The sequence below is a fragment of the Xenopus laevis genome, chromosome 9_10L (assembly GCF_017654675.1).
Source record: "Xenopus laevis strain J_2021 chromosome 9_10L, Xenopus_laevis_v10.1, whole genome shotgun sequence".
Taxonomy (NCBI): Eukaryota; Metazoa; Chordata; class Amphibia; order Anura; family Pipidae; genus Xenopus; species Xenopus laevis.
This window is the reverse complement of record NC_054387.1, coordinates 78408517-78425459: the sequence shown is the minus strand read 5'-3', so window position 1 is coordinate 78425459 and position 16943 is coordinate 78408517. Positions and strand designations below refer to the sequence as shown.

The 16943-nt window shown below is 40.1% G+C and overlaps 1 protein-coding gene across 1 annotated transcript in view; it reads left to right on the top strand.

Annotated features, from left to right (window-relative positions):
- Window positions 1-16943, top strand: part of mtx2.L (metaxin 2 L homeolog) — a gene marked incomplete at its 5' end in the record, with an annotated part of 49988 nt that overhangs the window by 15970 nt on the left and 17075 nt on the right. Inside the window, 1 exon segment of the mRNA NM_001091003.1 lies at window positions 13930-14002. Coding sequence (NP_001084472.1) covers window positions 13930-14002 — 73 coding nt within the window.

The window sequence follows — 16943 nt, the reverse complement described above, 5'->3', positions numbered from 1 at the left end:
AGTACTGATATCTTTTAAAGTTTACACATGGCATGTGGCCCGCGGGCCACCATTTGGACAGCCCTGTTCTAGGGTATATCAATATTCAGACACCAGAATCTCCTATATAGAATAAAGAAAGGAAGTGCTTCTATAGTGGGCATTAAGCACTAGACCATTTGCAAACTCTGTGCCCTTTTTTTTTTTTTCTTGAATAAGAACAGATCTAAAAATGCTCATTTTTCCAATACAGTAGATATGACAGTATAATAGAAGATGCATGCTTGCTAGGGTGGAGCTCCACCATAGCAATAGTAGCATCCATGTCCATATAGTCCAAAAGCTTGGAGTCCTAAAGCACACTTATTTTTTGTGCATGGCATGTAGTATTTGTATAATATGGATGTTTCTGCAAGAATGTGTAATCGTATGACTTCCATATTGCTTTTCTGTTACTACCTTATAAAAACTGTTCCCAAAAAGGCACGTGTCACTTGGTGATGCAGTAAGTACTAGTAAGTGGCCCCACAGAGCTCAGTATCATTGTGGGCATGTTTGCTAAAAGCGTTAAAAATAGATCAGGGCCATTTGCTGTTTATCTATATCCCCATGTATCTAGAGCCATACAGTTCAGTGGGACCAATTACAATATTTGATGCCTATCAGTGAAGCCCTGTGGTGTGTACATTAACTCTTTACACAGCAACCACACCACAGAATGCATGTAGTTGCACACCCTTAGTAAATCCATTTTTGTAAAATGAACATAGAAATGTACATCCTTTCAAATAATATTGTGTTTTGTACAGCTTTTATTCAGAGTAGTCCAAAACAGAAATGAATTGACATCCACATCATGTTTGCTGGAATAGTAGCAATAACATGGGCATGTGGCTGCTCTAGCAGCATTTATATTGTTGTGTAGACTTTCTTGCACAGTATCATTATACTGTCTCTTTAAAAAATACTTTGACTACATACTTCGGCAGTTTAAACCTACAGAGGATTAATGTTAGCCTATGGGGACCTTCCCCAGCACTTTTCTAACCTTTTTTTGATCGAAGAAAAATCCTTGAAATCGTTTGGTTCAAAGGATTTTATTGTTTGATTGAACAATTTTTACTTCGTTCGATCGAAGGATTTGCGCTAAATCCTTCAAATTCGATATTCGAATTTGAAGGATTTAAATTCGAGGGTTGAATTCGAGGGTTTATTAACCCTCGGTATTCGACCCTTGATTAATATACCCCCCATGTGGGAGTGTTCCATAAGCAATTCTGAGGCATTAATGTACAAAATAACTGGATATATGTTGTAAATACAGAGACAATCCTGAGTACCTAAAAACTACACTAAAACATCTAAAGTCATTCAAATGACTGCTAACATCAACGACAATACATGTTTTGATAAGCATGTAAATTATAGTGAGTAATGTACACAAGGTCACCCATTCCGATTAGAAGAAAAGTGGTTCTGCCTAAATATTCGGAAGGGAGCTGTGAAGATGTGGAATTCTCTCCCTAAATCAGTTGTACAGGCTGATACATTAGATAGCTTTAAGGGGTTGGATTGCTTTTTAGCAAGTGAGGGAATACAGGGTTATGTTATATAATACACTAGAGCCATGAGTATCCTGTAAATGATTTCCTTATAAACTGTGCTTAGTGATCACTTCTGTCATAACTCACTGAAAATTGTTTATTATAATGAATAAAGTACCCCCTGTTGAAAAATATGAGGATATTAGAAGTCACCTCGGAGTTCCATGACTTGAATAAAACCAGGCTTCTGATGAAGTGATGCTCAGTCATGAAAGCGTAAAGCTGGTTCCCCTGCCTGCTTATACTTTTTGTGTTTTAACATGGAGCAATAAAGATTTATTCATTTTATCCAAGTTTGGTTTCCCATATTCCTGATCGGCGATCTCATCCACACTATCAAGTTTGTTCTGAATTTGTATTCCGTGGCCAGAGCTTCGGCCTTGTACTTTAATCATTATAATAAACAATTTTTAGTGAGTCATGACAGAAATGACACCACTAAGCTTATTAATAATAATACATATAACGCATCAGTGTAATGTTCCTATAGGTGCACCATTCCTATAGCTTCACCCATTGCCTTATTTGACTTTGTCCAACAGTTGTCAAACTGCAGTTCCCAGCATCCTCTTCTGGAAGCTGTAGCAGAGCAGTAACTTTAGAGGTTTGCTTTTTATGTGCTTATAAGTGTCTTTAGGGTTACACTCATTTGTGGGATATCTCAACTGTAGCACAATGTTATTATGGTGATATAGTTGTCATCACAGGTGTTAAATTATAGTTATATTATGTATAACATATTTGAATCTATCCCTATTGTAAAACCTGGCATATGGTTATGTAATTTATTATGACCAAAATTAAATATATACACGGAAAGTTGCAAGCCTATCTCTCGCCAAACACATCCAAAAGCAAAAGTCTCTTCACAGACACCCAAATGCTGCAATACAATTTAACTTGTCAGCTGGACTTAATTTCAGTATATATTTTCTTTCTGAAAGTCTGTGCAGTTGCCTGATCTGTCACTGCTATGATAAATTAAACCGTGTGTATTGAAAATGCATGCTTTACTTTAATAAACTTTCCTTTGACAGCTGATAGTAGCCATGGTTAGATGTGGGTACTGTATTTATAGTAATATCAGAATCCAATAACCTCAGCTGATTTTCTTTTGTTTATGAAGTTCATTAAAATCAAGTTTCACACCATGGATACCACGGATTGTGCATATTTTTGATCTATAAAGATATCTGAGCTCTGACTGACAAGAGATATTAGTTTATAGTGCAGCTCACTTTGGAATACAAACCATGAGGCCTTATCATGAGCATTTGACTACATATTAAGGGAAGAATAAATACATATTTATGGAAAAAAACATTGCAGCAATTATTTTTAATTAATCCTATACTGCTCTTTTTGACATATTTTAGTTCAGCATGAGTCATCCTTCAATCACTGAATTCCACTTGCTTATTTATTTATCTATCAAGCTGTTTTATATAGTAAATCTGTTCTTTCAGAATGTCCATATCAGTATTCTGAAAGTATAATACAGATAAAGAAAATAATGTTATTTATCTGTTAAAATCAGGAAAACAAATGGCGAACAAAATGCGCCAACAGTTCTGTGTGCCAGAAGTGAAGTCAGTGCAGCATAACTTTGTATGGGAGGTATTTTTTATGTATTTTAATGGGTATGTTATAGAATGTCCTGTTTGTAGCAAAATTCTTATAGTTTTTGAGTTATTTGTCTTTCTCTTCTGCCTCTTTCCATTTTTCAAATGGACCACACTGACCACAGAAGCAAAACACCTAATTCTCTGTGTGGTTTAATTTTGTTATTGCTAATGCTAATTTTCTATTACTAATCCTTCTGTTCATATTACAGTCTCTCATTCAAACTGGTTGAATTTAAAGTTGAACTACCTCTTTAAAATGGCTGCAGCTGGCGCACAGTGTAGACCAATTTGGCCAAGTCCAACCTAACTTGCCTGATGTTTGCCCTGTTTTTTCAATTGTGTTCGGACATGTTAAATATGTGTGGCCGATGAACTCAAGAGCTATCCAAGGAGTTATTTGGACCTCAGTGTCCTATAGGAAGGTACAAATAAGGGCCGGATTTCCCCTGCGGGTTCCTGGAGGCTGGTGTCCTCCGTTGCCCCCTCCTTCCTTTGTTTATACTGGAACACTAGTGCCTAGTCCCTAGTGCTCTGAAAAAAGCACATTTTTTGCGCAGCTGGATGGTATGCCTCCCTATTCCCAGGCCTTTGTAGCCTTGCTGCAAACCAGGCCTGGTAACCATGATTACCATGGTTATATAATTGCTTGATAAATTGTACTGGGATGCAGTGAAGAAATAAAAGGTAAAGGGATACTAAAACCATTCTTTTTATTTATTTTCAAACAGTAGATTGTTCCATGTTTGCTAGAATTATAGAATGCAGATGAGGTTATATAACTTTAAAGAACTTTTAAAGCCTATATCTTCCCAACCCAGCCACATCATTTGTATTGCATATATCCCCTCCATTAGCCAGCGCCATCACGTTTTCCTAAAACAAATCACAGAATTTAAGTAACAATCATTGAGGGGTGCCAAATGCTAGGCCCCCCCCAGTGATTGTAATAGCTTACCTAATGCCCTGGGCCGATGCTCCTGTTAGTAGAAAGCTACGCCAATCTGGGGTATTTCTGCGAAAGTTTTTTGGCGCAATATTCTGTCTTCTTTTCTCCAGGCATGGGTATGCACATGCACACTAGAGTGAATTAAGCTGGCTTTTCACTTCTAAGTTTGGCTTTCAGTCTACTGAACATGCACCTGTCTGAACCAGAACAAAAAGGAGACAGAAGAATCCTAAAATGGTTACAATAATCTTCTGCAGAAATACCCTGGGCCAGTGCAGTTTTTAACAGGAGTACCAGAACAGGGTATCAGTTAAGAAATTTTAAATTACCGCGAGTGCCTAATATTTTGGCACCCCCCCATTGATTTAAACTTTAGTTCTCCTTTAATGTTATTAAAGTAAAAGAAATGTCTGACTGTTTTACTAAACTAAATCCTGTATCATCTTGTGAATAGTATTTTTTTAATAATTTGCAGATTGTCTTCATGATGTGTTTTCCCATCTTGGTAAACTTTGTAATTGTTTTTTTATTTATTAAATAAGAAAAGAAATTACAAAAGCAATTATTGTCTTAAAATAATTCAGTGTCATATTTGTCACGTAGGAGCAGAAAATCTCATTAACCTGGCACACATTTGTGTACTAATTGCATCTGTTTTGAATCCCAAGCTAAACTGTTATGAACTGTGCAAGCTGCCATCTTTCATGTGCTTCTCACATGAAATTAAATCTAAATGAATAGAATCTTCATTTATCTTCAGAACCTCCTTGTGTGAAAAGTGAATTGACTCTTCCTAAATTCTGTGACAATTACATTATAACCATTACTGAAGTGTTCTGCTGTGGCACATAATAAATTGTTTTCCAAACTTGCCATGGCTTACCAATAAATCGAATTTGCAGGTATGCATTTTTGTTGTTGTTGGTGGGAAATTGACCGAAATGCAATTAAGATGCCTCTTTGTGGTAAACTGTAGTTGTAGTGATTACTCTAAATATATTACAAGCTTTTGTGTTATGGGGTTGAAGCAAGTATTTATTTTTTTGCTGATAGCATGAATGGAAAGGCTCCTATGTTTTTAACACAGAACACGGCATTAAACCATTTTTTTTGTTTTTTTTAAACCCTGCTAGTAATTTTATGTTTTATTAGATATTAGTGACTTTCATAGCTATATGAATAATGTTGGGTGTGTAGGGACTGGGGTGGTTCACCTTTAAGTTAACTTAGTATGTTATAGAATGGTCATTTCTAAGCAACTTTTCAGCTGGTCTTCATTATTTATTTTTAATAGTTTTTATATTATTTGCCTTTTTCTTCCGACTCTTTCCGTAGGGTCACTGAAAAACAAATGTTCTGTAAGGCCACACATTTGTTATTGCTACTTTTTATCACTCCTCTTTCTATTGAGGTCCTAATATTCCAGTCTTTTATTCAAAGAAATGCATGGTTGCTAGGGTAATTTGGACCCTAGCAAGATATCTGCTGAAATTCCAAACTAAAGAATAAGGTATCTTTTTCTGTACAGCCTATGAACAAACCTTGGGTGGTTGATCCTGCTATAGCTATGACTGTATAATGTCAATAGCATCCCTGACATTACATGTCTCGCTTCATGTTGCATTATGCCCTCTTGGATGCTAAGCAATAACTCTCCTTCAGTGCAGTTTGGCACAATAGCAGGGCTAGGAAAATAATCTTGGAGATTGTGGATAGAGCATTCCAGAACAACTGTAGTCAAGACTGAAACTGCAAAAAAGGCATAATTCAGCTTTATAGGTTTAGCAAGAAGGACATTATTATACATTTATCTCTTAAAGTTTTCATTAGACAAATACAACAGGAAAATAATATATAATAAAGTTGCCCTTTTAACGTAACTTGTGAGTTCTCACTTCTTTTTTACGCTTATGTGAGACAAATTTTAATGAATTATTATTTATATAGCGCAGTTTACACAGTGCTTTACAGTTACGTAGACTTTGTAATCATGGCTTTAAACATACACATCTAGCTGTATATTTCTATTTCTGTTTGGCCATACAGTCAGTGTTCTGCCTTTTCAGGACTGTCTGGATCTATTATCCATGTTATGATTGCTGTAAGTTTGAGAAAGCCTTTAAATCAGATCCACAGACCTTGTACTGTAAATGCAGACACAGTGTCTCCTGAGCCATCAATAAAACCACACATGATACATATAAACTTACGACATAGACTAGACTTGAAATAAACTTATTTTAGTGTCTACTTACTCATGTCCTACTGATTGTTTAACCAAAGCAGTAAAACGGAGTGCTTAAGATAATGCCCAAATGTATCTATAATGTACCTTAAAAAGAGTTCAGCTAAAAGAGTTCAGCTAAAATGTTAATTTTGTAGAAATACTGTAAAATAGTAGTATGCTTGTTCCTTAATCCAATTCCTGTTTTCAGACTCTCCTTTTGCCAGATTTTTTTACATGTCTCTCTATTTGTGTGTTCTGTTTCTTGTCATAATTTCTTTTTAGATACATAATTATAAACCCATTACTGAAATGCAGAGCTGACTCCCAGATTTAACCTTGGTCCCATGGTTTGAAGTGTTTCTCACTCACGCACAGATACTCTGATGATTGGGATAAGTCAAAATGGTCTAAAACATTGTCTAACAGAGACCATGTATGACATAGTTGTAGGGAGTTCCAGATGATGAGTACAACAAGAGTAATATACAGTACGTAGAAAGGCTGTTGTAACAGCATAAATATTGGAATTCATATTTTTGACTAATCTATAGAGATGTCGCGAACTGTTCGCCGGCGAACTTGTTCGCGCGAACATCGGGTGTTCGCGCTCGCCGGAAGTTCGCGAACGTCGCGCGACGTTCGCCATTTTGGGTTCGCCATTGTTGGCGCTTTTTTTTGCCCTCTCACCCCAGACCAGCAGGTACATGGCAGCCAATCAGGAAGCTCTCCCCTGGACCACTCCCCTTCCCTATAAAAACCGAAGCCCTGCAGCGTTTTTTCACTCTGCCTGTGTGTGCTGAAGAGATAGTGTAGGGAGAGAGCTGCTGCCTGTTAGTGATTTCAGGGACAGTTGAAAGTTTGCTGGCTAGTAATCGTTTTGATACTGCTCTGTTATTGGAGGGACAGAAGTCTGCAGGGGTTTGAGGGACATTTTAGCTTAGGTAGCTTTGCTGGCTAGTAATCTACCTTCTACTGCAGTGCTCTGTATGTAGCTGCAGTGGGCAGCTGTCCTGCTTCTGATCTCATCTGCTGACTGCTGCCAATAACAGTAGTCCTTGTAAGGACTGCTTTTATTTATTTTTTTGTTGTTTTACTACTACTACTACTACTACTATAAGAGCCCAGTGCTATTAGTCTAGCAGTGTTGGGGAGTGGGACTGGTGTGCTAATCTGCTGCTCCTAGTAGTTCAGCAGCACCAACTTTAATTTTTTTTTTTAATATTCATTTTTTTTTTATTTTACTTTTTTTTATTTTACTACCGCTGTAGTAGTGTATAAGTTGACCTTTTAGGCATTATTTGCCCTGTAGGCATTATTTGCACAGTGTTTTCTTCAACCCGCCATCTAGCTGTGTGACCTTGTTCACATTCTGTCTAAATATCCATAATATTACCGTCTCCAGAAAAAACACCGGAGTGACTTTTTTCAAGCAGCCATAATATATTTTACGTAATCCGTATCCACCGCTGTAGTAGTGTATACGTTGACCTTGTAGGCATTATTTGCACAGTGTTTTCTTCAACCCGCCATCTAGCTGTGTGACCTTGTTCACATTCTGTCTAAATATCCATAATATTACCGTCTCCAGAAAAAACACCGGAGTGACTTTTTTTCAAGCAGCCATAATATATTTTACGTAATCCGTATCCACCGCTGTAGTAGTGTATACGTTGACCTTGTAGGCATTATTTGCACAGTGTTTTCTTCAACCCGCCATCTAGCTGTGTGACCTTGTTCACATTCTGTCTAAATATCCATAATATTACCGTCTCCAGAAAAACACCGGAGTGACTTTTTTCAAGCAGCCATAATATATTTTACGTAATCCGTATCCACCGCTGTAGTAGTGTATACGTTGACCTTGTAGGCATTATTTGCACACTGTTTTCTTCAACCCGCCATCTAGCTGTGTGTATTATCGTTTCCAGAAAAACCAACTGAGTTTTTGTTGTTGTTGTTGTTTTTTAAAAAATAATGCCAGGCAAAGGCAGGCCGCCACGCAGAGGCCGTGCTAGGGGCCGTGCTGCTATGCAATCCTGTGGCCCTAGCAAATTGCCCAGTTTTAAAAAGCCAATGACCCTGAACTCCCAAAATGCTGAAGAGGTAGTTGACTGGCTTACACAGCACACCCCATCCTCTACCGTTTCTAACTTTACCACAACATCCTCCTCATCCTCCACTGCTATGGCCACCCCACGTAACACTTCCTCCACCACCGGTGCCCCTTCTTCACTGGGGTCAGAGGAGTTATTTTCCCATGAGTTTCTTGAACTGAGTAATGCGCAACCATTATTGCCAGAAGAAGATGAAGGAGATGAGGACCTTACACCAGATTTAATTCTGGCAGAGAACACGACAGAGATGGACATAATGAGTGATGAGGAGGAGGTCCCCGCTGCTGCTTCCTTCTGTGATGTGTCAGAAGAAATTGATGCATCTGAGGAGAATGATGATGAGGAGATTGATGTTTTGTGGGTGCCTAGTAGAAGAGAGCAAGAGGAGGGTAGTTCAGATGGAGAGACGGAGAGTCAGAGAGGCAGTAGGAGAATAAGACTTAGAAGAAGCAGGGAGGACAGCCCGCAGGGATCAGTAGGGCAACAACATGTATCGGCACCTGTGTTCAGCCGGCCAACGCACCCGCCATTGCCGCCAATGCCGCCAACTTCTACTGTTACCGCCAGATCGCACACTTCCAAAAAGTCAGCAGTGTGGGATTTTTTTAATGTGTGTGCCTCTGACAAAAGCATTGTAATTTGCAATGAGTGCAGTCAGAAACTGAGCCTTGGTAAGCCCAACAGCCACATAGGTACAACTTCTATGCGAAGGCACATGAGCGGCAAGCACAAAGCACTTTGGGAGCAACACCTCAAAGGCAACAGGCAAACTAAAAGCCACACTCCTTCTGGTCCAGCATCTTACTGCTCTACCTCTGCTCTCCTTGACCCGTCTGAACCACCCTCCACTCCGCCTTCCACCTTGACCACCTGTTCCCATTCCCAGTCATCTGCCACCAGCCAAGTTTCTGTGAAGGCCATGTTTGAGCGTAAGAAGCCAATGTCTGACTGTCACCCCCTTGCCCGGCGTCTGACAGCTGGCTTGTCTGCACTCTTAGCCCGCCAGCTTTTACCATACCAGCTGGTGGACTCTGAGGCCTTCCGCAAATTTGTAGCAATTGGGACACCGCAGTGGAAGGTACCCAGCCGCAATTTTTTTTCTAAAAAGGGAATACCACACCTGTACCAACATGTGCAGAGCCAAGTTACCGCATCTCTGTCACTTAGTGTTGGGCCAAAGGTCCATATGACTACTGACGCATGGTCCTCCAAGCATGGTCAGGGCAGGTATGTCACCTACACTGCCCACTGGGTGAACTTGGTAATGGCTGGGAAGCAGGGAATGGGTAGCTCAACAACAACAGTGGAGTTGGTGTCACCGCCACGGATTGCACGCGGTTCTGCCACCACCTCTACTCCTCCATCGCTCTCTACCTCGTCTTCTTCTTCTTCTTCTTACTCTGCTGCTGGGTCCTCCTTCTCCTCCTCCACACCTGTGCACCCCCAGCTCCCCCTAGGCTATTCGACGTGCCAGGTACGCCGTTGTCACGCTGTCTTGGGGATGACGTGCCTGGAAAGCAAAAACCATACCGGATCTGTACTCCTGTCATCTCTGCAGTCACAGGCCGATCGGTGGCTGACCCCACACCAACTGCAGATCGGAAAAGTGGTGTGTGACAATGGAAGCAATCTGTTGGCAGCGTTGAGACTAGGCAATTTAACACATGTGCCCTGCATGGCACATGTGTTAAATTTAATAGTCCAACGTTTTGTCTCCAAGTACCCAGGATTCCAGGACGTTCTCACCCAGTCCAGAAAGGTGTCGGCCCATTTCAGACGTTCCTACACAGCCATGGCACGCCTTGCTGACATTCAGCAGCGCTACAACATGCCAGTCAGGCGTTTGATTTCTGACAGCCAGACTCGCTGGAATTCAACGCTCCTTATGTTGGAACGTCTGCTGCAACAACAAAGGGCCGTCAACGAGTACCTTTTTGAACTGGGTGGTAGGACTGGATCTGCACAGCTGGGGATTTTTTCCCCCGTTACTGGGTGCTTATGCGCGATGCCTGCAGGCTCATGCGACCTTTTGAAGAGGTGACAAATATGGTCAGTCGCACCGAAGGCACCATCAGCGACCTAATACCCTTCGCTTTATTCCTGGAGCGTGCCGTGCGACGAGTGACAGATGAGGCTGTAGACCAGCGTGACGAGGAGCTGGAAGCGCACGATTTCTGGTCGGAATCACCAGAACGAACCCAGGCACCTGCTGCAACGCAGGGAGAGGTGCCAGAAGTGGAGTCAGAGGAGGAAGGTGGCTTTGTGGAGGAGGAGGAGGAGGACCAACAGGAGCAGGCTTCCCAGGGGGCTAGTGGTGACCTTTTGGGGACCCCTGGTCTTGTACGTGGCTGGGGGGAGGAGACCGTGGATGATGCAGTCCTTGATAATGAGGAAGCGGAGATGGATAGCTCTGCATCCAACCTTGTGAGAATGGGGTCTTTCATGCTGTCATGCCTGTTGAAGGACCCCCGTATCAAGAGGCTTAAGGAGAAGGACCTGTACTGGGTCGCAACGCTACTAGACCCTCGGTACAAGCATAAAGTGTCAGAAATGTTACCAACATACCACAAGTCCGAAAAGATGCGGCATTTACAAACCAGCCTGCAAAACATGTTGTACAATGCTTTTAAGGGTGATGTCACTTCAGGAACTCATCAACATTCCAGGGGCAGAGGTGCCAGTAATCCTGCCACGAGCACACCTGCAAGGACAAAGCCCTTTGGCCAGTCTGTAACGTCAGACATGCAAATGTTTTTCTGTCCAAGGCAGCGCCACAACCCTTCTGGATCCACCCTCAAAGAACGCCTCGACCGGCAGGTAGCGGACTACCTGGCATTAACTGCAGATATCGACACTCTGAGGAGCGATGAACCCCTGGACTACTGGGTGCGCAGGCTTGATCTGTGGCCAGAGCTGTCACAATTTGCCATGAACCTCTTGTCTTGCCCAGCCTCAAGTGTGCTCTCAGAAAGGACCTTCAGTGCAGCAGGAGGGATTGTAACTGAGAAGAGAACTCGCCTAGGTCACAAAAGTGTCGATTACCTGACCTTTATTAAAATGAATGAGGGGTGTATCTCGGAGGGTTACTGCACGCCGGAAGACTTGTTCTGACTTCTATGCAGCTGTCCTTCTCTTCAAGCCTCATGACTCCACACACAGCTGTCCTTTAGCGTCCTCCTCCTCCCTCCGCCACCGTTACAAACTAGGGTGCAAACCCTACTGGTTTAATTTTTTCTGGCGTCTGTGCTTCAGTGGCTGCAACCAAAAAAACTGGGCAAACAATGTCTACAAGGTCAACGTATGGCAAAAAATGACTATTTTCAGCATTTATATGGCATATTTTTTCTGGCAACTGTGCTTCAGTGGCTGCGTCCAAAAAAATGCATATTTTCTGCATTTATATGGCATAATTTTTCTGGCCTCTGTGCTTCAGTGGCTGCAACCAAAAAAATGCATATTTTCAGCATTTATATGGCATAATTTTTCTGGCCTCTGTGCTTCAGTGGCTGCAACCAAAAAAATTTATATTTTCAGCATTTATATGGCATAATTTTTCTGGCCTCTGTGCTTCAGTGGCTGCAACCAAAAAAATGCATATTTTCAGCATTTATATGGCATAATTTTTCTGGCCTCTGTGCTTCAGTGGCTGCAACCAAAAAAATGCATATTTTCAGCATTTATATGGCATAATTTTTCTGGCAACTGTGCTTCAGTGGCTGCGACCAAAAAAATGACTATTTTCAGCATTTATATGGCATATTTTTTCTGGCCTCTGTGCTTCAGTGGCTGCGGCCAAAAAAACTGGGCAAACAATGCCTACAAGGTCAACGACGTTGACCTTGTAGGCATTGTTTGCCCAGTTTTTTTTTAGATGTTAAAGTTCGCCTTCCCATTGAAGTCTATGGGGCTCGCGTTTTTGCGCAAGTTCGCGAATATGTTCGCGAACTTTTTTTCCGACGTTCGCTACATCCCTACTAATCTAAGACATGTGATTCTGTGTGGTGTTAGTGTAACAGTCTCTGTTTTGGTCATGAAAATATTCCTGTAAGACTGCTAATTATTAAGGACAGGGGCTTAGGGAAGGGCTCTGTTGTCTGTTCTTTGGGTAAAGTAGGTTCTGGAAGCTTTGATTGATTTTTTTTTACCAGGAGATGTGTAATGAAAGAATAGACAATGCCTAGGATCCTGCTTTTGGAGGAAATCAGCATCAATACACCATATTGCTTCCCATTATTTATAATGTTGAATGAAGAAAAATGCTAGAACTTGCACTTTAAATCCTGAAAATACTTCCATGCGTGTCTTTTGGCTGAAAAGTACAAGCTCTGTCGTGCATTTTCCTTTTAAGCTATTGGGTGGAAATTGTGGTGTTGGTTGTTTCTCCAATAGCTGAAAAACACAAGTGTAAAATAGGCCCTATGTGCCATAGGCGTATTGCATATAACTGAAGAAACCGTTCTCTAGACATTCTAAAATGATGTCCTGGTAAATGCAGTTATGGTGGAAACTGTGTAAAGGGTCTCATATACGGCCCTGGATCAGCTCACACTGCCAGAACTGCTTCAACGAGCCTTCTATAATTGTATTTATTCTTTGTGTGATTGAAGCCATGTTATTTGTGGGAAATTTCACTAGCTCTTACAGTGATGAAGTGTTAAACTATGTTGAAATTTGGTGAATGGTCATTTGAATGGCATTAGACAGACGCTTTACTGTAGTTTTTAGGTAATCACTCAGGTTTGTCTCTGTATTTACAACATTTATCCAGTTATTTTGGGACACTCCCACACCATGTGAAAAGGGTGAAGGTGAGCACTATAGATGGACGTGTTTAAATTTTGAGAGCATGATGAAGAGTGACTATGTTCTTAATATCCCTTGCTTAGATGGGTCACTACATGCCATCTGACTGTAGGGCAGTAACCAAACTTCATGTCTCTTCCCATGTGAGTGCTGGTGTATGGCCAAATATCATGTAATTTATTTGACTGTTTTTTGGCAGGTTTATTGGACCCACGCCATTCTGGAGACAAATACTTATTACTATCATATTGTGAACTGTTTTTATCTGTCCTTTGAATATTTTATTGGTCTTTGGAGAAAGCCACTGTCCTGTATAGGAAATTTTACTCTTCAGATCAATACTTTCTCAGCATTCCTTTTGCTATTCATCCTCTGTAATTCTGTTGTCATTAAATTCCCCCAGACAGGTAGGATGTGCTAAATGATTCTTTATCCATGTAGCCATATTTATATCAGATGTCTTGTGTAAACCTGTCCATCTGAGGCTTATCTGGTGTTTTACATTTATGCTTATGGTACAAATTATAATGGTACAGAATCTTAGTAAACATGTTTAATGAGCCTCTACGTATTGTCTTTGTTTCTGCCATCAGCTAACAAATGTTTTATTTCTGTTTCCAATGTCTTTCAGGCCTTTCTAAAAATGTGCAATCTGCCAGTCCAGGTGGTTTGTAGGGCAAATGCAGAATATATGTCTCCATCTGGTAAGTACAGTTTTCATTTATGTTGCTGTGTCTAAAATTTGTTTTCAGGCTCCACAGCAACTTCAGCTGGGCATCCATACCATAAATATATAACCTGCTAGTTTTGCACCCTGATGTTATAATTTGTTATAATATAATGTTGCCTGAAAGGGCTATAAAAATGATAAATACAAATATATTATTTTCATCAGTGGGAACTGAATATTTCTTATGTCATTTGGAATGCAAAGGTATTTTTTTGCCACAGGTTTAAGTCACAGACAGGGCTGTTGAATATTAGAGGCCTGCAGGCTACTGCATGTTGTGTGAAAAAGTGGGAAAGTCACCTTCCCTAAGTAATACCTCAATTGATTCTGATATAATTGAAACAAATTGAAAATATCCCTTTTCAGTAAACAAATTGAAAATATCCCTGTTCAGTAAACATTGCACCACAGAACAGGATTGCAATAACATGCATCAATGAAAATATAAGCATCTTAGTGAGGTTAGGACATTGCTTCCCCCCCCCATCCAAGGGAAAATTTTACTAAAATATAAGGTTCTGCATCGTGAAAGATTGAACCCCACTAAAATGGAGACTGTGAGGTTCTTGCGGTGATAGGGGTGGTTCTTTAAAGTGCCTTTGATATTTGGTTTATGTTTTCATTGCAATTGGTTCTGTTTTTTATTTACTTCTTAAATTGTAAATGCTTTAATGCTCTGCTTGGCTACTATTTGGTTTAAACTTGCATGTTGTATCAATACTCCAATTGGCTACACTTTAATTAGTACACCTTCTACTTCAGAACTTGTTACGGTTGCCTTGCATGGCCAAATTTGATTGAGCAGTTCTGGCCATACTGCTTAGCCCTCTAGGCATGCAAAGCATCTTTTGGATGTTTTGCGATGCTATGTGATAGTATAGTATGTGTTGTCATGTCACTAAAGCACATTTTGTACCGCTGATAGTCATTAAAACAGTTGAATCCTCTTATGTTCCCTCTACTGTCAGGCAGTAAATAAGCATCAACTCAGGAAAAAATATACATATTTTATCTAACTGTGAAGGTGACTAAGAGCAGCACAATCCAGGCTTTTAATCCTAGTATACACCCTGCCACAGTTGTGAACATTAAATGCAAATCTCCAAGGTTTACAAGGAAAAAGCCAAAAAGCAGCTGCTTGCTCAGTGGGAATAAACACTTTTGCAGCAAGCTCTGCTTTTTGGGTTTTGCTAGTAAACCATGGAGATTTGCATACATATTTTATCTATAACTATCCCAAGATTTAGCACTGCTGAACTGTGCATTTCTACTCAGAATAAAAAAAGATGTTAGATATCTCTGCATAGCCTAAACATATCTAAAAATAATAACCACTGCTACTGCTATTGTAGGTGTCACAATAAAGAAAATATTGATCTCAGGGGGAAGCTGCTGAGCTGACTTTTCGCTAGGCATCAGTTTATAGAGAACCTAATGGAAACCTTGAACAAGAAAAGGGTGGCAAGCTTATTAAGGCTACTAGGGCCCAGTGCTTCAGATAGAATATTGGAAAGCAGTAACATTCAGAAGGCACTTTTTTGTTACTTATTTACTTACAGAACATGTACACCCAAATATAAGCTATAAAACACACAGCCACTCCTTTATTGTATTTAAATATACTGTATATATGTTAACAGCAGCATAAATGTTGTTGCTAGCATAGTTTCAGAAAGAATGTAAATAAAACACCCTGGTACCAATAACAATAAGAACTGTAAGGGGAATGTAAATCCAAAAATAGATTTTCCTAATGAAAGAAATTGTAACTCTAAGCATATTCCCAAATATACATTAATTGCAAGTTTTCAATGATTTTAATATAATAATCTGCCATTAAGTATCTGCCTGTTCCTTTCTATTCACTGCATGTTTAGTTCTGATTTTGAAATAATGTAGCAGAAGCCAGCTGATGAACAGCTGAGAAGAAGCATGCAAGGTTGACTTCTGCTACAATGTTTTTAAGAGACGGAACCAGCAGACATGGACATGTATGATGACCTGATGATCCTTACTGAAACCCTCGTACTTTGGATATTGTTCAGTTCATCTGCTGATGCACTATATTTCCCAGTTAATTGTTCATGGCCAATGCGGATGTGAAGAGGAACTGCTGCACTGGTTTTTCAGGCTGTAAGCCCAAAATAAACTTAAAGGAAACTATACCCCCAAAATGAATACTTGAGCAACAGATAGTTTATATAACATTAAGTGGCATATTAAATATATATTACAGTTTGATCAGATTCTTTAAGTAAATATTGCCCTTTTACATCTCTTGCCTTGAGCCACCATTTTGTGATGGTCTGTGTGCTGCCTCAGAGATCACCTGACCAGAATATTGCAACTCTTAGCTGTAACAGGAAGAAGTGTGGAAGCAAAAGACAGAACTCTGTCTAATTGGCTCATGTGACCTAACAAGTATAGTTTGTTTGGTATGTTTGTGTGCACTGTGTATCAAACAACCCCAGGGGGCTGCCCTTATCTTTTAAAATAGCAGTTTTCTATTTGTTTACCCAATGGCACATACTACTAAAAAGGTATATTATAAAATGGTTTATTTCCATGAAGCAAGGTTTTTACATATGAGCTGTTTTATGCAATATATTTTTATAGAGCCCTACATTGTTTGGGGGGTTTATTTTTCCTTTAACAATAGAAATGTGGTACACGGTTGGCCATTCATATGCCTGATTAGTATTGCCTGGGATCCTTCTGCCTCATTTTATATTAAAAATACACCACCTTTGTTAGGCATTAGGCTGAAACTTGTGAATTTCACTGGAATTTATACAGAGATATCATTAAGGGGCTGATTCACCAAGGGTCGAATATCGAGGGTTAATTAACCCTCGATATTCGACTGAGAATTAAAATCCTTCGACTTCGAATATCGAGGTCGAAGGATTTTAGCG